At 52.8% G+C, this 26,372-nt stretch overlaps 1 protein-coding gene across 2 annotated transcripts in view; it reads right to left on the bottom strand.

Moving 5' to 3' along the window:
* Positions 1 to 5,784: 5,784 nt before the first annotated feature.
* The window catches only part of LOC113956948 (rho GTPase-activating protein 39-like), a 56,647-nt gene continuing 36,059 nt past the window's right edge, over positions 5,785 to 26,372 (bottom strand). For both annotated transcript variants that reach the window (XM_027664024.1, XM_027664025.1), the window contains exons 3-10: positions 24,335 to 25,634; positions 20,455 to 21,001; positions 19,178 to 19,267; positions 11,999 to 12,072; positions 10,368 to 10,567; positions 9,409 to 9,500; positions 8,735 to 8,904; positions 5,785 to 8,371 (exon numbers count right to left, since the gene is read on the bottom strand). In XM_027664024.1, coding sequence (XP_027519825.1) covers positions 8,177 to 8,371; positions 8,735 to 8,904; positions 9,409 to 9,500; positions 10,368 to 10,567; positions 11,999 to 12,072; positions 19,178 to 19,267; positions 20,455 to 21,001; positions 24,335 to 25,634 — 2,668 coding nt within the window. In that variant the 3' untranslated portion in view covers positions 5,785 to 8,176. The remainder of the gene's footprint in view (positions 8,372 to 8,734; positions 8,905 to 9,408; positions 9,501 to 10,367; positions 10,568 to 11,998; positions 12,073 to 19,177; positions 19,268 to 20,454; positions 21,002 to 24,334; positions 25,635 to 26,372) is intronic.

Here is a 26,372-nt window from a genome sequence, read left to right as displayed (position 1 = left end):
ATGTGCAAGCACATGGAGTCCTGAGGGAAGCCCTTCTCTCCTGCCCTCATTGCCTGGCTGAAGCAGAGTGCTGTCCTGGACCTGTGGGAAGCCTCAGCACTTGTCCAGGCAACAGCGGCCACAACCTGGTGTCACCTTTCAGGGAAGGACTCAGCCACCTCTGGCCAAATCAAAGCATGGCCCGAAACGGCCCGGAACCACCAACACTTCCCGCCAGGCAGAGCAGCGGCTGAAGGCTCAAAAACCATCTTGCCCACCTCAGCCCAAGAACAGGAAGACTCCCCTCAAATCGGGCCAAATCTACTCCAGAGCTGGGCTGGGCCAGGAAGGTGCCAAGAAGAGCACTCGTGCTCAGTCCCAGAGGAAGCCAGATGCTGCTGCCAGCGGCCTGTTTGAGCAATCAATAGAAGCCCAGAAGCTTGAAGAGCTGGCTGAGACTGTGGTGCAAAAAGTGTTGGAGAGGTTGAAGGTTCCCGGGGATAAGCGTGTCAGCTGTCTAAGGAGGATTGCGCAGGCGATCAGAGGAAGATTTTTTGGCAGCTGCATGAGAGTAGAGCTTTCGGATCCTTCTGTAGATCACCGTGAGGAAATGGAAGCGGTGGCCAAAGAACTTGTAGCGACTGTGCTGGAGATCTTGGGGGAGCGTCTGGCATCCAGCACGTCCAAAGCTCCTGAGCCAGGGGCAGCAGCCAAGCAGAAGGAGCAACCTGTTGTTGAAGGAGCCACCCAAGCAGGCGAACCCAAGGAAAATGAAACAGCCACTTTGGACATAGCATCTGCACAGTCTTCCCTTGACAAACTCACCAAAGAAGTTGTTGAGAGTGTTCACTGCACTTTGCAATCCTTTGTAGCTTCTCAGTTTGAACAAGACTCTACTTGTGAGCACACTGAAATTCTGGAGCTTCCTGGGGGAAACGACTCCAATAGGCAGCTGCAGCCAGGATTCCCTGGAGCATCTGAACAGGAGAACCTGGAAGCAAGCACAGGAGCGAAGTTGCCTGCCTTAGAACCACAGCAGCGTGTAAAAGGGACCGGCCGTGCCAAAACCATGGAGCCTGAGGGTCTTGCAACAGTGGAGGAGAACTTGAAGAAAAAAATGAATCTGGAGGCAACTGCCTTAGCTGACTCTTTGGATATAAGGTCCATGGCAGATCGGATTGCTGACTCGGTGTTAGAGCGGATGAACGAGCCTGAGGCTGCACTGACCACCCAACAGGATTGCAAAGGGCCTGTGGCAAACCCTCGGACTTCCCACCAGCCCGTCCCTCCAGCGGGGCCGAAGCCCCCTGCTCGGGCCGGAGCAAGGCACAGAGCTGTGCGCCCACAGCCCGTCTGAGGAGAGCGAGGTGTGTGGCAGGAGAGGTGAAGAGCCCCTGGACAGCAAACACAGACCCACACCCTTGTTTTGTCAATAAAGACTTTGCTGCCAAGGGCTTGCTTGTGCTTCCTTCGGGTCAGGCCAAACTGTGTATGGGGGTTTTCCATGCTGAAACCTGTCCCATCCCCTTCTGCAGCCTCAGTCTCACTGAGACACAACTTCACAGGGCATCTGAGGGAGGGAGGCAAGGAGTAGCCAGCATTTTTGGCTTGCTTGGCAAGCTTTGCTGTCAGGCAAGTTGAGGAATGGGTTGGGGCCTTCTCTCCCTTCTCTGGGAATCTGTTCAGGTCTCATCTGTAAAGTTTTCATTTATGCTCAGCACAGGCAGTGTTGTGCACCCCACAGGATTTGCTGTCAGCGGGAGCTGTGCCAGGACAGCTGGCAGTGGGAGCTGAGCTGGCAGTGGGACAGGCAGGGCACTGCCCTGACCAGCACAGGCCAGGCCAGCGGTAAATGGGAACAGAGCAGGAACGGTGACAGTGATCAGATGAGCACTGGGAAATCCCACAGGGATGAGGCAGGTCAGGGGAGGAGGTCAGTGCACAGTCTGGGATCAGGGTCCCCATCATCACAGAAACAGCTGACCCAGCTCAGGCAGAGACCCAAGGGCAGGCTCTTCGATCAGGTGACATTCCTGAGGAAGAGGGAGGAAGTTCCCAGTGGGGTGTCCTACAGCTGCCTCCCCTCAAGGGCCTCAGTGCAGCGGTGCTGTGGGAGAGCTGGCCCCGAGCTCAGCAGCTCTACTGGCACTGACCGTGCTGCCCTGGCCCACGGCCCAGCACAGACAGTCACTCCCGTGAGGGGCAGTGCCCGAGGAGCAGCCCCGGCGAGCACCCGGGGGAGCAATTTCTGCCCGAGATCCCCCGCTCCTCCCTGCCCGGCCACCCTGGGCCCTCGTGGCAGGGGACGGGAGGGGTCTCTGTGCCCGCAGGGTTTGTCTTCCCTGCCCACGGGCCTCTGCCAGAGGTGGGAGCCCTCGGCTGCCTCCGAGCAGCCCACGCGGGGTCACTGCTGCCTGTGCAGCGCCTGCTCTGCTGAGAGAACAGCCCTGGGGGAGGAGATGCCGGCCGGCACCGCGCACGGGGCTTACACATTCATCTGGGCAGAGTCCCTGCCCTCCACACCGACGTGCAGCAGGCCAGGCATGAGTTTTCTCTGTCCAGCGCTCCCCATCGTGCTTCATCCTGCTTGTACCTGTTCTTGTCAGAGGCTGCTGGGGGTCCCACAGGTCTGCCTGACCTCCAGGCTGCTCCCAGGGTGGGAGGTGAGTGACTCACCTTGCCAGCGTGCCAGCATCACAGCAGCACTCCACATCTGGCTACTTTCTACCTTGGGACCTTCTACCTTCTTTGCTGACCAGAGCACCTCAGACCAGAGGCTGGGAACCGGCTGCAGGTTTCCAGGGAAGAGTGTCCACCCTCAGTCTGTGTTCTTGGCCAGAGCAGGCACAGCCCCATCCATGGAGTGGCTGGGAGAGACACACAAACAGGCAGGGCCTTCTACATCAGTGCACCCAGACATCCCTGCTGATTCAGCTGGGCGAAGGGGGCAGGCTGTAGACCCTTCACATCTCCATCCTTTATGGGGCTGTCTACTTGCAGATGATTGAGATCCTGCTCTACAGGCCTTCCTGTGGTCCCTGGGGCTTTAGAGTCTGGCTAAACTGCCCTGAGAGTGGGGAGATAGCCCCCACTGGGGGACACCCAGCCCAGTGTTTCCCATTTGCAATTGCAGTGTCCTTGTCTTCCCCAGCAGGAAGGTCATTTCAGGGAAGCTGAATCTCACAGCTGAGGCAATCCAGTAGCTCACTGCCCTCAAAGGAGAGGGTCCTGCTCCCACTCCACTCCATGCCCTCCACTTTCCTCACCACCTACCTACCCAGTCTCCCCGCTTCCCTGTGATCTGAACGAAGGACCAGACATAGCACAGAAGGGATGGAGGAAATGGGGCTGCAAGTGGAGATGAGATGACATAACCCACTAGTTCTCCTTTGGGAGAAGTCATAGCTTAGCAGACCAGTGTTGAGCTTCTGAACACCTTCATGGCCTTGGGCCCCAAATCCTGCCAGCCCCCATCCCCTACAGCTGAGGTCACACAGTCCTCCAGCCCTCAGACACAAGCTCCCTTTATGGGAGTAAACACTAAACACTTCAGACAACATGGGATCACTTACTCGGTGACAAAGAGGAAGGTCCAGGTAGAGGCCTGGGCAGTATATGCAGATTCAAACCTTTGTGGCCTGGGCAGAGTCCTCAGCTGGTGTCCCCTGCTTTGGAAGGCACAGTAGAAATGAAAAGTGACTCCATGTGTCCCAAAAGCTTTTCTGCATGGCCACCTGTAAGCAGTGAACGCTGGCAGGGTCCCTCTGTGGTCCACCTCACTCTGAATGCCCATGCTTTTCCCTGTCCCCTCACCCTGCCTGAGCTCGTTTCTCCAGTTGCATCCACACCCAGTTCTCTCCCCCATTAACCATGGCTGAAAAATGCTGCAGGAAAACAGGAGCTCTAAAAGCAGCAACGCTGAGCAGCTAAATCAGCTTTCCCCATCTTCCTGCTGCTGAGTGTCCTGCAGACAGTCCCCGGGTGTGCTGGAGCCAGAGCCCTGCCCAGCACAGCCCCGCTCGGCGCCGCCGAACTCTGCTTGTGCCGAACCTGCTGCACACACAGACCATGGAACCAGCGCTGGGGCAGCGGCGGGACAAGGACCCTCCTGTCTCTGCCTGGCCCCTGCCAGGGCCCTGCTCCAGCACGGGCCTCCCATGAGGTCACAGCCTCCTTTGGGCATCCACCTGCTCCAGTGTGCGCTCCTCCAGGGCTGCAGGGGGGGTCTCTGCAGCTCGATGCTCCTCCAGGGTTGCAGGGGGGTCTCTGCGCCCCGATGCTCCTCTAGGCTGCAGGGGCACAGCTGCCTCACCATGGGCAGCAGCATGGGCTGCAGGGGAACCTCAGCTCCAGTGCCTGGAGCACCTCTTGCCCCTCCTTCTGCAATGACCTCAGCGTCTGCAGAGTTGTCCACATTCTCACTTCATTCTTCTCATGCTGCAATTTTTCCTCTGCACAGTAACCTTCTTTCTCTTCTTAAATATGTTACCCCAGAGGGGGTTGGCCTTGGCTAGCAGTGGGTCTGTCCTGGAGCCAGCTGGCATTGGCGACATGGGGGAAGTTTCTGGCAGCTTCTAACAGAAGCCACCCCTGTACCCCCCCATGCTACCAAAACCTGGCCACAGAAAGCCAGTGCTGCAGGCGTGGTGCCCCTTTGGGACACATCACCCTTCCAGCACTGGCAGCAGGTCACGGACAAGCCGCAGTTGCCTCCTCTCACAGCCAGACAAGTGAGCTGTGTCCCAGCCACCCTCTGGCACAGGGTCCAACCGCAATGCTGGTGGAAGCCCAGAACAAATCACAGGCGTGTTCCAAACCCAGCTGCTGCTCTGGCCATCACTTTTTTAAGTGATCCAGGTATCAGGCCAAGGGGACTGCACGAGTAAGCCTGAGTCTCAGAGCATGAACTGAAGCACTTGGTTTGTGGGCTTTTCTGATTTGGCCAAAATCAGTTCATTTCAAAGCAAAGCTTTGGGGAACACTCAAATTGGGCAGCAGATGTACTTAGGGAAGGGATGCGTGAGGTTGCGATGCTCCTGGTCTTCCTTCTGCTCTCACTTGTCCTACAGGCCACCCACCACCCTCTGCCAGCCAGACCTTGGGAAGACCCAGTGATTTGGCCAGCACAGGTGATCTTAAACTACTGCTGTGACAGAGCAGCCCTTGCCGGCTTTGCCTGAAGTGCACAAGCTTTTCCCAGTGCTGACAGGACAGTGACCACCCCCAGAGCCAGGCCTGTGCTGCAGCCCCACTGCAGTGGGAACCAGCACCAGTCTGGAGCACCAACAGACTGCTGCCCACGGCTCCTTGGAGCACGGATGGAGGAACAATGAGAGAATCTTCCAGTCCAGACATAAAAATGTCCCCATCAGGTCAGCCCAAGAGTCCAACTAACCCCATCTCCAGCAGCAGAGACCATGCAGGGGAGGATGCCTGTGTGGTCACGTCCCACAGCCCACCTGCAGCACTCCTAGCTGCTGGAGGAGGGACATGAGCAGAACATCTTTCTCTTAGCCTCCAACTGCCCAAAAACTTCTCTCATACCTTTATGACCCTGTAAGGCTCCTGAAGATCCTACATAAAGCAGTATTTTCTTTCATCTGTTTAAACCCAGTCTCTTCCAAGCTTCATTGAGTGTCCCTTAGTAGCTGTCTGAGAGTTAAGAACAACAGAACCAGCCCACAGCATGGTTTCCAAGTGCTTGCTTCATGCTGATTCCAAAATCTTATTCATGGACACTGACATCCAGGTTGAAATATGCAGCTCCAGGCAGATGTAATCATGCTTCAGAAATTCACAAAAAAATCCAATGCACAAAAAGAACAACCATGGAGATTTTATTTATTACTATTAGAACAGAGAAGAGGCTACTTTACTGATTGGTATTTACAAATCTGTTGGCAAAGAAAATAATATCCAGTGTCCTTTATTAGCCTATTTTACAGCCCTGGCAAGAAGCATTCATTTGTAATAGCAGCAAATGCCTATGGTTTGATTGACTGCTACAGCGAAGTGCAAGGAACAACGGGGGTCACCCACGGGGCCCGGTCCAGGAACAGGCTCTGCAGCCCCATGAGAAGGGCAGGGCCACACGGCCAGGGCAGGACACCCTGAGCCTGCTCACTGACTCAGACTTCGGGACAGTGGCAGAGCTGGTAACCTCTGCTCGTGTCTGCACCTCTGGGGCAGAAGCTCCAGCCCTGGGGAACACACTGTCCAGCGCTGCAGGAGGGCCAGACAACCCCGCGGTGTCAGAGCGTGGGACAGGGGTGGGAAACACGCTGGCACATTTCGGGGGTGTGTTTGACAGAGCTAATCCTGACAAGGCAGCAGGATTTCCTGGCCCACAGGACCACAGAGGCATCTGGTAAATGGAGAGGAACCATGACCTTTGTTCAGCTGGGCACAAACTGAATTCCTGCTGTGGAGTTCATCCAAACTCATCCGAATACAGGCTCTGGGAACCCTCTCACACAGAGCCCCAGGCAAGCCAGCAGGCTTGGGGCACTCTGCATGTGACACCTCTTGCCCACACTGGGTACCCATTCAGGCATCAGCCCTAAACCTCACTGTTGGCAGGGCTCGGCTCCCCACTGCAGTCTGGAGAGGATGATCCCAGGTCCCCACTGGTAAGGGAGAGGGATGCAGAAACACAAATACAACCTTGGATACTCCCGGCAGCCTTAGCACTGCACCAGTAATCCCAAAACTCGGCTTTTTGTGGCAGACCCGCCTCCAGCAAGGAAAACACCTCAAAGGAAGAGTAACACTAGGATGCCACAGAATTAGGATCTGCTGTTTGGTAAGGAACATATAATAGCATCTGGAGGCTGTGGAGAGATCCATGTGCTGCCTCCAGAGGACACTGTCCTTGCTGTGCCTCACCTCTGGTGGCACACAGAAAGCCACATGGGTTCAACAGCAGCTGTGAGAACGCTAAGCTGCTGCCTGACACTACCTCCACTCAGGTTCCACCACACCTCAGCTGCTCAACCTGCCTCTTTCCTTCCCCTTCCCTTCCCAACCCCTCTGCAACACCTGTGGGAATTTAGTGGGAAGAGCACAAGTGCCACAGCTGACTACAGGCAGTACCAGCATTTCACAAGCACACAGCATTGCTGCTGCTCTCCGAGAACAGGAGCACTTCTGACTTTTGGGGCCTTCCCAGCTTTTTTCAGATCTGGGCTGAACCAGGAGGGGGACCAAACTGGTATTCAGTCCTCAGCAGAGCAGTCTGGGAAGGATGTGCTATCAGGAAGGGGGTGCTGGAGCCACAGAGGCTGCTCTGAGCGTGGGCTCTGATGCTCTCAGTAAAGCTGGTGTCAGCTCATGCTGTTCTCAGCAAAAAGGAGCTGCAAGGCTGCTGGGGTCACCCCTGCAGAGGATATGGCCCTTGGGAGGAGGATGCCACAGTGGTTGTTCACCTGCCAGGTGCATGGCCTTCTCTTTGTGCCCAGCCCTGTGGTGTGGGTGGGTGCTCAGCACAGCGCTGGTCCTGTGTGCTGCTGCACACCTCTGCAGCTCTCTGAAGGTGAGGGGGATGCTGTGGATCTGGCCTGCCAGAGATCCCAAGTGCAGAATGTCTGACCATCCAGCCCCCAGCAGCAGCAGCTCAAAGACCTCCTCTCCCTGGGCTGCAGTGTGCTTCCACTGACCACGACAGCCCGAGGGACTTTTCTGCCTCAGTAAATCCCCTGCACCTCCACAGCCCTCCAGCCGACAGTCTGCAGAGGTGAACCAGGCTGCCCCCATAGCAGGAGGATTATCCCCAATGAGGCAGCATCTCCCCCAGGACCAGCTCATGCCACAGCACAGGAGTGATGTCCTATTACCTGAAGCCTCCAGAAGGGAAACGGAGAGTCTCGTTGCCCCGTGTAGCAGTCCCTCACAGATGTCACAGCCTTTTCATTAAGCAACCAGTCTTGTGGCTCCCAGGAGGAGGGTTGCCCCTCTCTGACACACACTGGAAGGCCAGGAACCACTGACCCTGACCTGGCATGTCCAAGGACTTCCTGGTGCTGACAGAACCAAGCCTTCCAGGAATGTCCAGTCCTTGTGGTCGTATGCCGGGAGATGCTCAAGGGCTAACCCAGGGCGTGACAACAGCAAGGACAATGGAAGAAAACTATGTGGAGGGGAGAAGATTTAGGATACCCAGCAACTCCCCAGAGCAATGTGTGGACTCGGGGCCAGTGGCTCAGACCAGCCCTTTGATGAAGCTTGTGTCCAAGTGCACGATGAGCATGCGGAGGAAGGACATTTCCTTGCGCGTGTTCTCGAAGATGACGCGAGGGTCATCGGACTGGCAGCGCAGGCAGTTGGGGGCCATCACCATGGCCAAGTTATTCACATCCATTTTTGTTCTGCCCACGTTTGACGGCTGAGCAAAGATCTGCAGAGAGCAAGAAGACATTCAGCTGGAACAGGAGAAAAGGGCAACAAAGTCCAAACAGGCACGCGAAGGAGCAAGGAGAGCAGAAATGGGGCCTGCCTTAAGGACAGTGCCCCAACAGCCACGCATGCCCAGGGGGAGAGCACTGTGCTCTGACACAGCTGACAGCCTTGGCAGGCAGGGAACGGGCCCCAGGCTCTACGGCATCAGGAGCAGGGTTTATTGCTCCCATAAGGGACAAGGCCAGCAGGGCTCCCTCCCTGAAGCCCACCTTAAATACAGATAGGAGGTCCTAAAACCCTGCCAATGGCCCAGCACAGCTGCCCCAGGCCCCTGGCCAGCCGGGCTGTGGGGGCTGCCTACCTGCAGGAAGTGGATGAGGTAACACAGCACCAGCCTGTTGAGCTCTGGCAAAAGCTGCACCACGGCCACGGCAGCGTCAGGGTTCTCGTAGTTGCTGATACACTCTTTGTAGAACTGCTGGGGAATCACAGGCTCCTCCAGCTCCCGATACCAGAGCTTGAGGAGAGAGGCTGGGCAGAAAGAAGGTGCATTAGAACAGCTCTGGTCACTTCCTCACCCCTTTGGGGGCAAACTTGGCAGTGAGACAGAGGGCAGAGATGGGATTTTGTGCTTGTGCTGCTTCACTTTATTTCAGTCTTGGCTCTGAAACATTCAGGCCAGTTATTGGGAAACAATAACTAGCCAGTTATTGGGAAACATTGGCTTCTACCTGCCTGCTCCTCCAGGAAGCAGCTCTGGGGCTGCCTAAAGGAGAGGACAATGAGTCCTGAAGGTCTCTCACTGCTCTGCCCAGCTTGCACAGCCTCACTGCACCAGAGCCAGAGGTTCCTCCCCCTTCCCACTGTTTCCTCTATGGGCAGCGTTTGGAAAGGCAGTGAAAGGGCCCAACATGAAATCCCAGTCAGTACAGCCAGCCTGTCTACACAGCCCCAAGCAGCAGCACACCCTCTGCTCCTGCCCCTGCCCCTCCACAGCCATGGCCATGCCAGAACGCTCCTGCCACGCTGCTGTACCTGGGATGTTGGGGTCACTCAGACTGCTCGGGATCCTCCACTGATCCACCTGCAATTTCAATGCATTCACTTCATCTATGTCACCAGGTATCCTGCAAACAGAGACACAGCAAAGGTGCTTTTGAGAGCGAGCCAGGCAATGTGCTCAGTGTGGCAGCTGCCCAGGAGTGGCTCCCAGGCTGCTCCTGGGGCCTCGGGGAGAAGGGACCAGGCACCAGCAGCAGCTACAGCAGCAGTTCCTCAGAGAGAAGGGGGTGCCTGCTTTTACACACAGTCTTAAAGTGGGGGTAGAAGCAACACTTGTCTCCTTTCCACTAGGTCAGAATCAACTCTCGTTGTCCCCGTGAGGGATTGCTGACTGTAACCAGGCCTCTCTGCAGCATGTTCAGACCAAAGATGAGCAGCATCTCTGGCTAAATATACCAAGACATTAGAAACCCTTACAAGGCAAAGTTGAGCCTTTTGCTGCCTACCTTAAACCATGTTTAGCTACTGAAAAATGAATACAAATCTTAAATACAAAGCAAAACCACACACAAAAAACCCCAAACAAAAACCAAACTCCAAGCACAATGCCCCGTGTTCACCACACAGATTCTGTGTCTCTCTCGACTCCTCCTGTCTTGTGCAACACCAGGGTTGATGTGCTGCACTGGATGAGGTGCTCTGCCAGGACCCCAGAGCTCCTTCCCTCCCCTGAGCCGGCCAACCACCACTGCTGCATCTGATGAGAACTCACTGCCTTGCCTTTGGGTGTCCCCTCTCTGTTAACACATGCAAACAGGCTAATGCTACTTCAAGAGGTGATTCCTGAACCCAGGGAAGGTTGGATTTTGCCCAATCCACAGCAAAGTGCTGTTCTCAGGGAAGAGGAAGCACATGGAGGTCAATCTTGACTCTTTGGCTTTGAGGACTGACACAGGGGTGGCTCAAAATAACACATTGCCCCAGAAGCTCACCTGAAAATCCCCTCCGTCTGTTCCCCTCCCAGGGCCAGGACCTGCTGTGACAGCTGTGTCTGCACCCAGGGCAGCTTGTTCCCTGGGTACATGTCCTGCTGGCGCAGCATGATCTCCTCCAGGGAGCTGCCGAAGAGCGACGGGGTCAGGATGGCGTTCCTGGCGTGTGTGATCTCCTCCACTGTGGGTTTGCGGAGGCCCTGAGGACAGAGAAGAGCTCAGAGCAGCTGTGGCACAGCCAGACACAGGGAAACAGGGACCTAGAGACAGGGAGCAACCAGGACAGAGAAGAATGCCCACGCATGCGGTCACCTCGCCAGCCTCCTGGCAGCACAGTTCTTGTTCTGCAGCCTCCACTTCCTAACATCAAGAGTTGCTCTACTCAACAGGCCCAAGAGGAGCAGAGGAGACCACTTTGGAGAGTTCTGGGTGGTTCTGCAGGGATTCTGTTGCTGTGTTTCACAGAGTGAGGGGACTGCTCCACCTGCTGTGGGAGGCAGGATGGAGCCCGGCCTGCCTCTGGTCACGAGGAGGTAGGAGAGGGCATCTGTACCCTGATGAGTGCCTGGCCAAGGGACAGCTGAAAAACAGCCCTTGGGAGAAAGGAATTCCAGGTATTTCCAACTCCAGCGAAAGCTTTGCTCTCAGAGTGCTAAAACTTTTTGAAAAGCAGGCACTGGTACCTGTCCCTTCTGGCAGACACCAACACTTGAGAGGGGCTTTGAATCTCCGGTGGCAGCAGTTCGGAGGAGTACAGAGCTGGCACAGGGGGACAGAGCTGGCACAGGGGGACAGGCTGCCCAGCACGGTGGCCTTTGGCAGTGATCCTGTAGCCAAGAGGGAGGCACAACAGGGGGAAGTTCCCACCAAGCCCTCGGGGGAAGCAGTGGCCAGGGCTGCAGTTGTGTGCCTTGTGTGTCTGGAGGCTTCCTGTCCTGCCCCCGCCAGGACACCAGGAGCCTTCACCCCTCCCGAGATATTTCAGCTATTTGTTCGCTGTACACGAAGTCCAGATGGCAGGGAGGCCCCAGAGGGATTTGCAGAAATAAAAGATGACCAGATCTGGCTCAGGGACCTAGAATGGACAGGCTGAGGCCACCTGCCAGCTTTCATAGCCACACAGAGAACCGTGCAGAGGGAAGGGAGGAGGATTTTCAGATAACACAGAGCACAGAGGCTCCCGTTCACACCAGACATCTCTGCTGTGTGACTGTTTGAATCGGGAATGAATAACTCTGCAGTAAACCAGCTGGAAAACTCAGCTCATGCAAGCTCTCAGTGGCAAAGGGAGAATCTTCCCTCACCTGAAGAAACTAAGTGATGGGCGTCCTTTGCACAGACAGTTCCTCTTACCCTGGAGACAAGTACATGTCGGGTTTGTCTCTGTCCCCAAGGCCAGGGAGCACCCAGCCATGCAGCTGCCAGCACGGCAGGCACTGCCTGCCTGCCAGGAGGATGATGGGACCTGGGCACAGCCTTCTCCCACACCTTTTGCACCCTAAGCAAACCTCCCCCACTCGCTCTGTCTGCATCTCCCAGCACTGGGTCAGTGGTGACCTCCTGAGTCCAGGAGTGAGTGCTTAGGGACCCGGGCAACAGAGTGCCCCGGGCAGCCCCCAGGCCCTGCTCACCTTTTTGCCTCCAGTGACGGCCACTTTCTGGAGTTTCCGGTAGCAGTACTTGGCATAGGTGCTAATGGGCAGACCTGGAGGGAAAGAGGAACGAGTGGTCAGCCCACAGCATCATGTACCCACCACCCCAGAGCCCTCCAGAGAGCTCCAGCACAGCAGCTCAGACTGGCACAAGCAGCCCAAGCTTCCCTCTCCATGTGTGGCAGGGCAGGGCTGCTGGAACCTCGCACCGAGCGCCCTGAAGCCTCCCAGCCCCATGGCAGGCAGGGTCAGTGCCAGCCGGGGCTTGGGCCTCCTTGGTCAAGGCTCATAGCTCTGCCCCTCCCAGCCCCACTCTTGCAGATCTCCACCTCCCTCACAGGAGCCAGTCCTGACTCAGGGCACGGCTGCCCCTCAGCGCTCACAGCCTGGGCACACACACATGTCCGAGTCCTGCCCGCTGGCACAGCCAGGGCAAGTGCCTCACAGACACAGGGCCAGGTAATTACATCCTCCCAGACCACAGCCACAGAGCACACAGTCAGCCTTCTGCCAGGGGAGGTTTTAAAGTGTTTTAAACCAATTGCTTATGATCCAAGAACTTGAGTTCCTTGGCTAGTGGGAGAGGAGCAGCAGAGAAAGCTGCGTGCGGCCAGAGAGGCAGCACCACTACCTAGAGTGACCTCAGGACACAGGGAAAGGTGTGGGGAGATGGCAGGGTGTCAGCATCCCCAGGACATGCAGAAGGCTTCCTCATGCTCCTGCCTGCAGCCTCCTCGAACCCTTGTCCTGTGGGGCTCAGGGGTGCTCTGTGAGATGGGGAAAATGGGACACACCAGAGCCTGGGAACTGCACCTCCAAAGCTGCTGTCCTCCACAAGAGTGCCTGCTCTGGCTGTGCTTGGTTCAGTGAACTCTGAGGGCGAGCGTAGGCAGGATTCACAGAGCTAATCCCCCCGTGACACCAAGAGAAATGTTTGCAATGACAGAGCACTGATTGCTGGGAGAGTTTTTCCAAAACCATTGGCCTTTTGTTCTTGTTCAAGTAAAACCCAAACTGCTTGCTGAAAGCAGTGAATAGATCTGCCCTATTTGATTCCCTGCCAGGCCCAAAGCTCACAGCAGAGTTCAAAATACTTGTGGCTTTGAAAATCTACATTCTGGTCAGATACTGCATGTTTCAGATCAGCCTTTCACACACCCTAAGGCTTAGGTAAGCTGGTCGGGAACTTGGAGGTCCTCAAAACATCTCAATGCAGAAGGAGAACAAGCTCTTCCCAAGCAAAGCAACAATTCCCAAAGGTGAGAGATATGTTGTCCCCCATTCTCCTCTCAGGCATCAGACAAGCCACAGTCCTTGGCTCCTCATGACGAAACAAGCACCCCCTGCCTCCACCAATCTGCCTCACAGCTGGAGCAGCCTCTCCCCACCGCTGGAGCCACGCCAGAGGAGGTACAACAGTACTCCCATCTCCCACAGGCAATGGGAAGGAAAGCCAGCTTTAAGAATTTCTCTCTCAGGAATATCTAAAGCAAAATATTCACTGTAAGCAAAAATCTTACTAATCCCAGGCATGATTTAAACTGGGAATGTCTAAGGACTAAGCAAACAATCCCAATGAGCTGCTCTGTGGTGCTTCACTATCGCAGGTTACAGCTTCTGCTGTCGGATGTGAGATGCACCCTGAAGCGAGGTGTCACCCCTTACAGAGGGGATGGGAAAGAGGCTGGACTCTGTCTCTGCATCCCAGCAATTATGCAGGAGGCAGCACATTCAAAACTAATAATAGGAAATGTTTTCTCACACTGTAATTAGACCATGAAACCCATAATCACCCCAAAAGCTTAACAAGGTTTGCAGAGGAACTGGTGTCTTGCAGAGCCTGATGCGTGGGCAGCAGACATGTTTGCTTGAAGCCTGTTTCATACTTTCCCAGAAAGCTCCCTGGTCCTGGGAACAGCCTAAAACATCCAGCACTTTCTGCAGTGAGGCCTCCTGCTCAAGGTGACGACCGAGCTGCAGCCTCTGACCCAAAGGGGCCTGTTGGGGCCTCACGTGAGGCCAACTAAGTGTGAGGCAACTGAAAAACAGACTTGCTGCGTGCACGAGAGGCTGGAGGAGATACTGCCCACAGAGCTGAATGGCCAAGAAAGCAGCAGAGCCCTGAGGAACAGGGTGAGCAGCACTGGCCCTGGTGAGCACAGAGGCTATGAGGCCCCAGGGCAGGAGCCACCTGCCTTGGCACAGGTGTTCCCGGCTCCGGGGCACGTGCAGGGTGGGATGGGCAGCGGAGACGTGGAGAGGCCAGGAGGCACACAGTGAGCTGCTGACAGGAACATGTGGGAGAGGAGCAGAACTTAGCCTCAGCTTTTCCAAACCAGCAACCTGCCCCAACCATCTGGTGTTTCTGGAACGCTCAGCCAGTGCCCAGCTCCTGGCACCGAGCTCTTCACACACAGCCTGGTGTCCCAACACACAGGTCAGGTACCCCCCAACGCCCCAGCTCATGCCCCGTGGTGCAGGGCCAGGCAGCTTTGTCTGCACCACCTGGAAGGGGCTAATCCTGAAGGCAATTCCACTTTTGTGAGCGCATCATGAATCTGAGAAATCAGAGATGATCTGTTATTTCCTGTGGTACCACAGCAGCCTCAGGAGCTCAGGAAGAGAAAACTACTAACAGCCCACACAGTGAAAAACAGTTTTCAAGGGAAAATATTTTTCCATGTGCCAGCCTAAAAACACATGTGAAGAGCATCTTAAAGAATCTCTCCTTTTACAACAAGTTAAAATCCCAACACATGCAGGAACATACCTTCTGGAACAGATTAGAATGCTTTCCTGCCAGAAACTGTCTTAAAAATGCATCAAACAGGACCTGCCTATGGGACATGTATTTTAGCACAGGAAGAAGCTGTTGTCTGGATATTTTTCTGATCTATCACGGCCTCTTGGACCTCAGCCAGAGGCAGGGTCTGAGACCAGGATCCTGCCTTACTGCGCTCTTTAGCACAGGGGGAGGTGCCCCCAAGCAGCTAAGCTGGGCTTGGCACCAGCAGTGCTGCTCTCCTGGCTGAGATCTGCCCAGGCATCCCCATTTTACAGCACTGTTTTAGCTGCTTTTCCTCACACCACCAGTGCCTCCTTCTGCATCCCAGCAATGCTCCTCCATCACCATTCCTTATGTGGGAAATGCCATATTCAGCAGCCCAAAGGGCCGCATGAGCCAGCAGCCTGCACCTGTCACCAGGATAAGAAACAGATACAGGATGTCTGAAAAATGAGTCTTCCCCTTCCAAAGTCTCCTGGCTAACAGCAGGTGGGCAATACCCTGAGGCAGTGCTGCACCTGGACCATTAACCAGCAGCAGACAGACTTCCCTTCTTCGAATTTGTCCCATTTCTTCCCAAGCCTCTTTATGCTCCCAACCTGCACCAGCCCCTGCTTTGCTGACCCTTCACGATTTCATTCTGTGCTTCAGGACAGCGTGCTCTGGACCTTGCTGCCCAACACCAAAACCAGGCAGCCTCCAGCTCTGCTGCTTCCACAAACAGTGAGAAATTTTCTTCTTGCTTTCCCCAGGTGACCTAAAGTTTCTTTCAGCCCATTGACCTTCTCCCCTCTTCCCTCCTCCAGGCCCAGCTCCCGTGTCATCTCCTGCCACACTCATGAGCCTCGGAGGGACCCTGGGCAGCACATGCAGGGTGGGCACAGCACGACACAGTTGAGGGCTGCTTTGTTCTCTGTCCCTTTCCTACAAGCTCCCGATCCTCTGCTTGGTCTCTGACCTCTTCCCAGCACTGTGCATGTGTTTCTGGAAATTCATATATGAGCTGCAAAATTGTCCTTCCCTCCTCTGAAGGGCTCCAGTGGGGCCTGCTGCTGCACGTGCACTCAGGGACCTCTGCCCCACGTAAAACCCTGCTTCTGGTTTTCTCTGCTGCTTGATGGCTCTGTTACTCACCCTCATCAGATCCCTCTGCACCTTTCACTTCTACAGTCCTGAATAATTTTGTATCAACACTGAATTGCCAGCTCATGATTTGTCTCCTTGTATAAACCCAAAGCCCAGCTTACATTCCTGCAGGATCAGCAGACAATCCTCCTTCTGAAAACACAGCATTTATTTCTACCTGTTATTCTTCTGCCTTTCAATGGGTTATTGATGCATGAAAAGATCTCACACCACCTTCATATTTCATTTACTTGCAGAGAATTACACTAGAATATGAAGATTGCAGTGGTAAGTGTGGGAAACTTCAAAATTCTTTCTTTGGGTGTATGTCAGATGGTAAATGTTTACTCACCTAAGTGTTTATAAGCCTCTGCACTGAAGGGAGTGTGTGTGTGTGTGAAATCACTGCTTCAACTCCATTTTCCACTGAAAGATTTACATAGATGCCTGCTTATCTACTACTCAGTTCTGACTGAAGACAGTACATTTAATTTCCTTATGGATTTCTCTGCTAAATTGCTGCTACATCATCCATAAGCATCTTCACATTTCAGAGCCACTAATGAGCTCCTCACAACAGCCTTGCAGCTTCAGGGATCCCACCACCCCTCACACTTCTGGCAAATGGGGCTGGTGGAACAGAACCAGGTGTTCAGGGAACAGCCTGACCTTTCCAGCCAGCAGCAGATAGAACCTGGTGTGGTCCTGCAGGATTTCCCCTTACTTCAGGTGCAACTCTGAGGTCAGGCCCCAGAAAAAGTCCTCAGAGTTCTCAGTCACCTGTGAAAAAGCTGGTTTGAGTGAGCTGCCAGCCCTGCTGCCTCCTCTGCTGAGCCCCTGCAGAGCAGCTCATCCATCCCAGCCACTGCCAGAGCAGCCTCCTGTGCCAGAGAGCACACAGGGCCCAGGGAAGGACAGGAAGGAACAGCCTCAAGCTGTGCTGGGGGAGATTCAGACTGGATATAAGGGAAAACTTCTTCCCTGCAAGGGTAATGAGGCACTGGAACAGGCTGCCCAGGGCAGGGGTGCAATCTCCACCCCTGGAAGTATTAAAAAAACACGTGGCACTTGGGGACATGGTTAGTGGTGGCCTTGGCAGTGCTGGGGGAACAGTTGGACCCGATGACCTTAGAGGGCTTTTTCAACCTTAATGAATCTGTGATTCCATGAAAGGGAACAGTGTGTGTGACCTGTCACCAGAGCCCAGCTGAGCCCACACATGCGTGGCTGACTCTCAAGTGCTTCATTCTGGAAACTTTATGAAGTTATCCTGGCATGCCTTTTGTGTAACATTTCATATACTTATATATATTTATAAATATATATGATAGAAGCAAAACAGAATATCCTGAGTTGGAAGGGACCCACAAAGATCATCGAGTCCAAATGCTGGTGTTCTACTTTTTTTATTTTAAATTTATTGTTTGTTCTTAGGTAAAAACTACCCCTATCTTCCTAAGCACACCTCCAGCACATGCAATACAGACATATAATTGTACAGAACAGCCTGCTCAGCCCACAGGCAGCACACCCTGCTGTGGTAGTTTGGTCTAGGCCTTCCTTGGTGACCAGTTTGTAACCAAGGAAGGGCCCAGATTTACCCAGTATTCCCTACGATTTTTACGTAAGCCAGATTATAAGAAGAAAGGAGGAAAGGCCTTCGCTGTCTTTCCTTCCAGTAGCTTGGAGGTGCAGGTTCCCTGCTGTTGAGTCTGCCGTGCTGGGGAGCGAGGCCTGGTGAGGCCTTGCTGACCTTGGGAGGCGGAGGTTGCCGGCGATCGTCCCGGAGCAGCTCTTGGTTGTCCCAAGGACAGTAGTGAGATATTTCTTTGCTAACTCTTTTAGTTGCTAGATATTGGGCTACTAATCCGGATATATACATATTTTATTTTGGTTTTGTTCCTTTTTCCCTTCCCCCTTCCCTTTCCTTTGTGAAATTGTATATATATTTCAACTGTATATAAATGTAACATAAGTGTAAATATATTTATATATATATTGCTTTAGCTGTCTCTCTCATTTTGTTTTTTTCTTGGTTGTTTTTCTCCCTCTTCTCCTTGAGGTTTGGGGGGACACACACGATTTCTTGTGGTAAGGTTTGGAGACTTGGCAGGGAGCCAGCTTCAAACCATATCACCTGCACAGAGCAATCTCCATGGAGTTGTCCCATAAAGATGCTTAAGTCCCTCTGAGCATAAGAAAAATGAATTTTCAAAGGCTCAGAATGGGCTGAACTCTCCTGGGCATGAACAGGAAAGGAAAAACACATATTCCTACCAGAAATATAATACTTCTGTGCAATTTCAGGTCTCTGCTCCAAATCCCAGCAGAGACAGAGAAACAGTGAACCCTCTGAAGTGCAGGGGCTCCAACCAGGGCCCTCCCCAGCCACCTCCCTTGCAGCTGCCTCATGACACAGGGTGACACAGCAGTGACACAGCAGTGACACAGCAGTGACACAGGGAAGCCACCACAGGGAGCACAGCTGCCTGCTGGTGTCAGGTAGGGCTCAGGAATGCAGGAGCTGGACTCCAGCTCTCACAGATTACAAACACCAACGCCACTTGATAGAAACTGCTGCCTGATAGGAATTCACAGGGCTGACTCAAGTTTCCTGAAAGCAATACAGAAAAATACTGAATGGACTTTTTGTTCAGTAAGACTTTAGCCAGATAAAGTGTTATCCTGCATCAGCAGTTGAACTGAGTCTGGAGGAATGTGTGAGCTCTTGTTCTCTCAGCAGAGACTCCAGTGCAGGCCCTGGGCTGTCAGAGCTCAGAAAGGGAAGCCAATACTGGAGAGAAGAAGGTAGTATCCTTCCCCAGGTACACCATCCTCCCCGAAGGACCTCAGATTAGGCAGTGGTTTACAAAATCCATTTACATGACTGAGACAGGATCTTCTCAACACACTGGCTCATGTGGCTTTTAGCACCGGAACATGCTATGGAAACTCCATGGCATTCACAAACCAGCTGAACTACAGCCCCAGGTCTGCATCCAAATTAAAATCCCTTTTCTCACACTAGTTTGACTGAAAGGGCTCCCACGTGTCCCACATGCAGCCCAGCTGCCACCCACACTGCTGATCCATGCTCTGGTCAAAGCTCACGGACCAGCCACCCACCAGGGAATTTTTCCCAAGTCTGTGCACTTAAAAAAATAGTCTGATTTTCAGCAGAGCTCAGAATCCCTGCCTGCCTGAGATCAGTGCAGACCCCCCTCTTGGCTCCCTGTGCCTCCCCTTACCTTCATCCTCTGTGTTTTGTTTCCTCTTTTTCCTGGATTTCGAGTTCTTCTTGTTTTTCAGATCCACAAGCTCCTTGATGCGCTGGGCAACTGAAGAATCAAAAGAGGATCTGGATTAATAATGTGATATATTAAAATACCAAAGCCTGGAAGTGCCTCTGGCTGTGGCAGCCAGCCTGACTCCAGCACGAGAGGAGTGTGGGGAAAGGTCCTGCAGCACAGCCAGCTCCCAGTGCACCCGAGTGAGGGGCCCAGAACATCACTCAGCTTCTCCAAATGGCCAAACAGTTGAGAAGCCTAAATAAACTTGCTGCCTAAATACCAGCAGAAGGAACAATTTGCTCAGACAGCTCAGAGTGCTCCTCCTTGCTGCCTGCACTCCGGGCCAAGCGCAGCTGGAGGGAATGGTTTGGGGAGAAGTGACGAGGGCAGAGGATCCTCATAAAACCCAAACTAGTGCTGCACACCCGACAGTTCAGTGAAGGAATCCCACATTAAGGCTACAAGCACAAAACCAGGAGGCAAGGCTTGATATTTCAGCACTGCTTGCCTCGGTCCCACCTCTGCTGCGGTGCTGGGGCAGAGCTGCACCCACCCCACATACCTGGGGGGCTTCAAACACAGGGGGGAGCTCTCACAGAGCAAGGGGAAATATGTGCTCTGGTTTCTGGCCTGAGACTGGACAGGATATGGTGAGCGCTGTTGTTGTTTTTACTCCACATTAAAATTGGGGAATACCTGCTGGGCTGGTCCCCAGACTTTTGAAAGACAGAGAAATTGCACCGAAAACCTGCATTCTTCAGGGTCCCTGACTGTGCCAAGCCAAGGCCTGTTCCCAGTGTTGGCAATGGCTCCCTTCAAAAGTTAGGTATTAACATCATCCTTTTTTTTTTTTTCCCCAGCTTTAAGGAACTCAGAAGTAAAGTCTTCAGACTGTACTTTTTTACTACTCATTTACTGAATTAGAAATAAATGTCTTCAGAGAACCCAAAGAAACTCTGCCATTGGTGGGTCAAAATCAGCTCATTTCAGTGCTGATGGATGAGGTGAGCACGCTCTGGGCCTGGCTTTTCTTTGTCGGACACAAGTGAGAACTGGAAGGGGATGAGGTAGTGGCAGCTTCATCCCACTAAGGAAGAAAGAACTCGCCCAATAAATTGTGCTTTCACTGACAGATCCCACAGCACTGGCTGGGGACTACCTGTACTTTTAAAACCCGGAGTGGAACAACCTACCAGGATGTTGCTGGGTACAGAGGAGGTGCATGAGGCACTTACTGTTTTCATCACTGTCAAGGTGGCGATAAATGTAACCTTCCAGGTAAGACTGAAATTTGGGTGATGGGGAGAAAAAGGCCAGACTGATGGCCATCAGTTCCCAGCCCCACGCCAGGCTCCGGTAGCACATGTTGTCTGTGGTCTGCCGGATCAGCTGTATGTAGAGCTCGTCCCGCAGCCCCTGCATGCTCCAGCACTTGGTGACCGTCACCAAGGCCACGTGGTTGCGGTCCAGGCGAGTCTGGCGGTCTCCCATGTAGCTCTGCACCAGCTTGAACATCTCACACGCCTCTTTTTTGATGGTGCGGTTGCTGGTGATGAGCATGGGCTTTTTGATGGAGCCCCCGTTCCAGGACAGCATGTTGGAGATGGAGATCCTGCGGCGGAAGATGCCCTGCGTGTGCATGTTCAGGTTTTTGGAGGCCCAGTCTGCCATGCTGCTCTGGGAGATGGGCTTCCGTAGGGTGCTGTAGGGGAAGTGGCATCCCACGCAGCCCCCGCGCTGGCCACTGCCCTCCTGCTTGGGGTCCAGCTCTATGGTCCCAGGCTGTGAAGAAGAACAGAAGTGTTAAAAGCAGCTTAGGTGACTCCTTACCCTGCTAGGAAAATTACCCATGGTGAGTCATGAAGCTACCAGGAACTGCATAGTGCTGAGTCTGTGCAAACATGACTTGGTGCAGAATCTGTGGCTGACACCTATAGTTCTGCAAGAGCCTGGCTGGCACAGCCACATTGCTGCATTCCCAAAGGGAAGTGCTGGGACATGGAGCAACAGGGCTGAGTGTCCAAGCTGTCCCAGAGCTCATGGGGACAGCCCAGGCAGGAGCTGGGCCAACTCCCACAGCAACCAAGCACTGGGGAGCCAAGCATCTCCCCACTCCTCACCTCTTGGTTCCTGTGGAGCTCCAGGAGGCAGGTGGGGACACCAGGAGGTAGCAGAGACTAACCAGCCACAGCAATATGAGCAGTTTCCTTCTCAGCCTTATCCATTGTGGCCCCTACAATCCCATACCTGGTTCCTACCTTCACTATTTTTCCAAGTTCTAGCAAAAAACCCCCAACCAAACAAAACCAAATCAACACAGCCAGCAACCGTCCGGAGCTGCCTGTGCCTGGACAGTCTCTGCACTAGAGGTGTTGAAATCACGTATCTCAATTACACCATGACCTTCCTACTGGAAAGACTAATGAGACACACAAACAGGACAGGAGCAGCTGAGAGGCACACAGGAGAATGGGCACGGGTATTTTGATGGCAAGGCTGTCACCCAGGTCGGATAGATCATGTTTGAGTTGGTGAAGGAAATCAGGTACCTGTGTGAGTCAGCTGCCATCTCCAGTGCTGCCAGATCCCACAGACCCACCACGGCCTCCTGCCAAACTGGCCCAGCTCCTCAGCAGCTACAGGAAAGGCACCAGCTGTGGCTACAGATCGGGGCTTCTGCAAATCCTGCTGCACAGGACTCAGGGACACCTCTGCAACACGCTCCCCATTGGCACAACCTTCCCCAAATTAAATCAGAATTGCTCACAGTACTGAGTTCTCAGAGAAATTCTCTTCTCAGAGAAGTGGGGATAGCTGCTCCCACCCACAGACTGCAGTGATCAAACTCATCTACTCCAGGGACAAGTCCACTGATCACAGGTTCACAGAGATCAGCAGCACAGACAGAGACCTTCCTTCCTCCCAGACTCTGTCTGTACTTTTTACATGCAGGCCATCCTTCTTTCCCAGCAATCACTACAGATAACTACAGAGCTTTGGTAGTACTGGTCCCAAGAAAACATGAGTAATGATTACGTGAGAGAAAAAATACTTCTTTTGCCCATCCAGAGTTCTTAGTTTTGAATGAAAGTGGCAGCCTGGGACACATATTGAACTCAAGCACCCAAAAAATTGTTTTAGGAAATGGACTTTTTTGTTAGACTTGAAATTTCCACATGTAGTAGGCAAGAGCTAAAGAGTCTCCATTTCACTCTGTGTTCTCCAAGGAGATCGCTAGCAAGCGGAAAAAGCCAAACAAGATAATCTAGAGCTTTTTGCTTTTTAAAGGAAGACAAAAAACACATGCAGTAAATTTTGGTTTTGAAGTGGAAATAGTGAAATCAAACATGTATTTTCCTTCTTTGCAGACCACCTTTAACTTGCATGCCACACTCTGCTCTGGTCATGGTCTACAGTCAACCCCAAACCACACAGTAGTTCTTAGAAGTTTAGGGCAAGTCAGTATTTTCTTCTTCGTACAGCGGAACTGCTGAACTCATGAAAGAGGCTTCAACCCTTCCCTATCTTACACCCAACATGTCCCTACACGTGGATGATGGGATTAGCACACATCACATTCCACCTCTTATTGCCAGCCGGGGGCACAATCAATTCTCCCCTTTTTCTATCGTTGTGCTTTGTATCCTTTGAGTTACTCCTCTACTTCCTCACCCTCTCTGAATTCACTCAACACACTGTATAAAAATCCCTGCCTGCAGTTCTCTGCCATCTCCACATCCTCAGTCTCCTTCAATTCACCTTCCCTGCCCAGGGCTGGTTTTCCTCCTATCACCTTACCTGCTCCTTCAGCATCTTCCTTCTGAAGAGCCACCTCCTCGTACTCTCTCAAGGTTCAGCAGGCTCGGGGTTCTCTGCTCTCTCTGAAGTTTATCTCTCACATCTCATTCACACAGCTCCCCAGCTGTTATCTTTGTACTGGCAGCACACAGCCATCTGTGCTCAGCCTGTCTCAGAACCTCTGCCCACACTCCTCAGATAATGAGAGTCCTTGTCTCCTCATTCTCCTCTCCATCTCACAGGCCCAGCACAGGACATTGCTGATGACTCAAACCACTCACTGCCATTTTCAGCTAAGGCAGCAATTTTGCTGCCATGTTCTCTGCAACTTCCTCCTCTCCTTACTTGGACTCTCACATTTCTGAGTATTTCTGTGAATATTTCTTTATTTACTGACTCTTTGCCTTTACCACAACATTCATCTCCTTACATCTTCCACTGTATTCTCCTTCCCCATATTACGACACATGAACTATTCTTCTTCATTTTCAAGGCCAACAGCATATCCCCAAACCACCATCTCTTGTGGATAATCAAGACATCAAGTCTCAGCTCTCCCTGTCAATGCAATGAGGTGTAACACAGCTGGAAGACCAGAGAGCAGTTTTCCACCAAGTCTAAAGAGGCTGTGAAATGAAATTCCTGAACTATTAACAGTAGATTGTATAAACTTGATCTGGCTCTGTGCCTGAAAAATGGGAAATGCAGGAACATGACATCAGTTTTCCAAGAGATTTCAGGTGACAGCAAGGTACTTGGCAAACTAAATTCTGAGGAAGTGCTGTGTCATAGAGAAAAACTACTCCCCTTGTGCAGGCACACTAATGGGCTTTAAAATAATTAACACTGGTTTTCTAAATGTTTCTATTTGATGCTCAGGAATCGGGAAGGAGAACAGCATATGAGGAACCATCAGAAAAAGAAGAGAGAAAGAGGAATTGCTGCCTCATGGCCATGTAAATCCTGACGCCCGTGTCCTGCACCCCACTGACTCAGATCATCCCAGCAAAGGAAGGACATACGAGGAGCAAGGGCTCCCAACAAAGACACGAGTGACAATAAATTGATGGGGCAGCAGATTTACCCAAACAACAGAGCAGTGCTGAGGGCATGCTGGGCATGAGCCCTTAGTCCCCGCAACTCCTCTTCCTCTCACACCACTGGTCTGAAATGAGGTCTCCACCTGCAAAGCTGTGAAGCTTTGTGACCTGTTTCCTATTTTGCAGGCCCAGACATGTTTTGAACCAACCCCCTCTCGGGAGCACTTCTGCACCACGACAGCCCAGCCAAGGCCCCCGATTCCCCGCCGCGCGGTACCTGTGAGGAGAGGCGTGTGGCATCCGACGAAGCCAAGCTTGTCTGGCTGGTCACGTTCTTTTCTAAAGAATCTATTTTCTCAAAAGTCCTCTTCTGCCTCATTGTGTCCTGCAGAGCAGCTGCATCGCTGGGAAAGCCCTCCCTCATCTCCAGGCCCTGCCTGTACAGAGACCTGTTGCTGGCCGAGACGTCGTCCCTGGAGCTCCGGCTGATGCATTTTTTCAAGTGGTCAGACTGAAACCTGACCTTGCTGCTCTCTGCTGGGACGCCACTCTCCAGGCTCTCAGCATCCAGGCTGGCTTTGCTTCCCCTGCAAGCTGCTGACCTGCCCACCACTGCGCGCATCTCAGCGATCACTTTATCGTTCAGAGCTGTGAGCTCACTGCTGCTGCCCACAGAGCCAGGTCTTACTTGACCTGTTCCTTGCCTCCTTCCTTTCCTCTTTCTCAAGCTTGGAGAAGGGCCGGTCGAATAACCAGAATCCTGGTGGCTTATACCAGTTGGGTACTCCTGAGTCTGCAGGCTGTTCTGACGACTGTGGTGGAGTTCCATGTTCTTGAGGACGTTGGCTTCCAAGATCCTCCAAGACTGCTTGAAACTGTCCTTTGAAGCAAGCTGACCAGGCAGTTTAGTGGAGGCATCAGCTGTTGCAGAAGAGTGGGAGAGTTTGGCAGATTGGTCAACATTGACCATATGTTTTATGTATTCCCTGCCAGCTGGGCTGTATTCAGTGGAAGAGGGATTTCTTGCATGCTTCTTTGCAGCTTGCTGCTGTTGCATACTGGGATGCTGCAATAATTTGGTTGGTTGCAGCTGCTTTTTTAAGCTATTGCTTGGTGACCTTGGTGGAGACATGCCACTCACAGCAATGCTTTCTGTGTCCATATCGACTGGTGGCTCATCGTAAATTGGTGACTCTAGCGATGGCTCATCGTATATGGGTGCAGGGGAGGCATACTTGGGGGATGCAGGCTGAGGGGTTCCTGTCCGGCTCCTGGGAGGTGTTTGAGAAGTTGGGCCATTCATCAGCACCAGGCAAAACCCACCGTTCTCTGTCTTTTTGATCTGCATAGACTGCTTTGTGTCTCCTGTTTGCTTCGTCGCTCCAGGGCTCTGGGACCTGGTTTGAGGCTGAGCATATATAGCTGGTTTTGGAAGAGATTTTGGGCTGTTGGGCTCTGGAGCGCTCTGCAGCTGAAGTGAACTGTTTGAAAAGCTCTGTATCTGCCTCAAACTGTTCACTTTGACCAACATGGCTGCTTTCGTGCCTGGCAGAGGCTGCCACTGGGTAGGAGTCTCCCTAAAAGAAGAAAGATACAAATACAAGCGATTACTGAAGGATGGTATTAACTGGAGTACCCTCTACATCTACACAAATACCACATAGTTCCTCTCAAAGTGCCTGAAGATTCCCCAACCAGTTACATCAGCATGTTATTTTTTCCTGGAGATCCCCCTTCCTGAAACAGAACATCATTGTTACACACATGATAAATTTCTGAGTCGTGAACAGCAGAACGAGATGAAATGAGTTCATGATATTATAATCTGTCTGGTATCAGCAGCACTGAGATAGGACACAACCTACACTTTTAAACTCAGCAGCCAGTATGGCACCCAGAACAACCAGCTGGAGATTAGCAACTTCTTCTGGACCACTCAAGCATTAAATTGGAAAGTAATCCCAAGTATCTGCCTTTGGATTATCCAATTATGATGACAGTCCTTCCAGACCACGCTATTTTGTTGATTTAGGTTTCCAAATGCATGTTTATTTTGCAGAAAAACCTATGAGGTCTATGGGAAGTGAATGGGGGCAGCCATCCTCAGCTCACAGGACGTGTTACAGCCCCACACAACATGCCAAGCCTTCTCCCAATCCTGATGCACTAGATCTGGTTCCCTTGGCCAAACCAACTGGTCCTGCTCAGCTCTCATGGCTGTGAAACCCTCCTCTGACCCGTGGTGGTACTCAGGATCACAACCCAACATGCCCACTGCGACACCCCAGTTCCAAGGGCACTTTCTGCAGCAGAAC

This window comes from Corapipo altera, unplaced genomic scaffold (assembly GCF_003945725.1).
Source record: "Corapipo altera isolate COAL_440 unplaced genomic scaffold, ASM394572v1 110, whole genome shotgun sequence".
Lineage (NCBI taxonomy): Eukaryota > Metazoa > Chordata > Aves > Passeriformes > Pipridae > Corapipo > Corapipo altera.
This window is presented reverse-complemented; position numbering and strand designations above follow the sequence as displayed.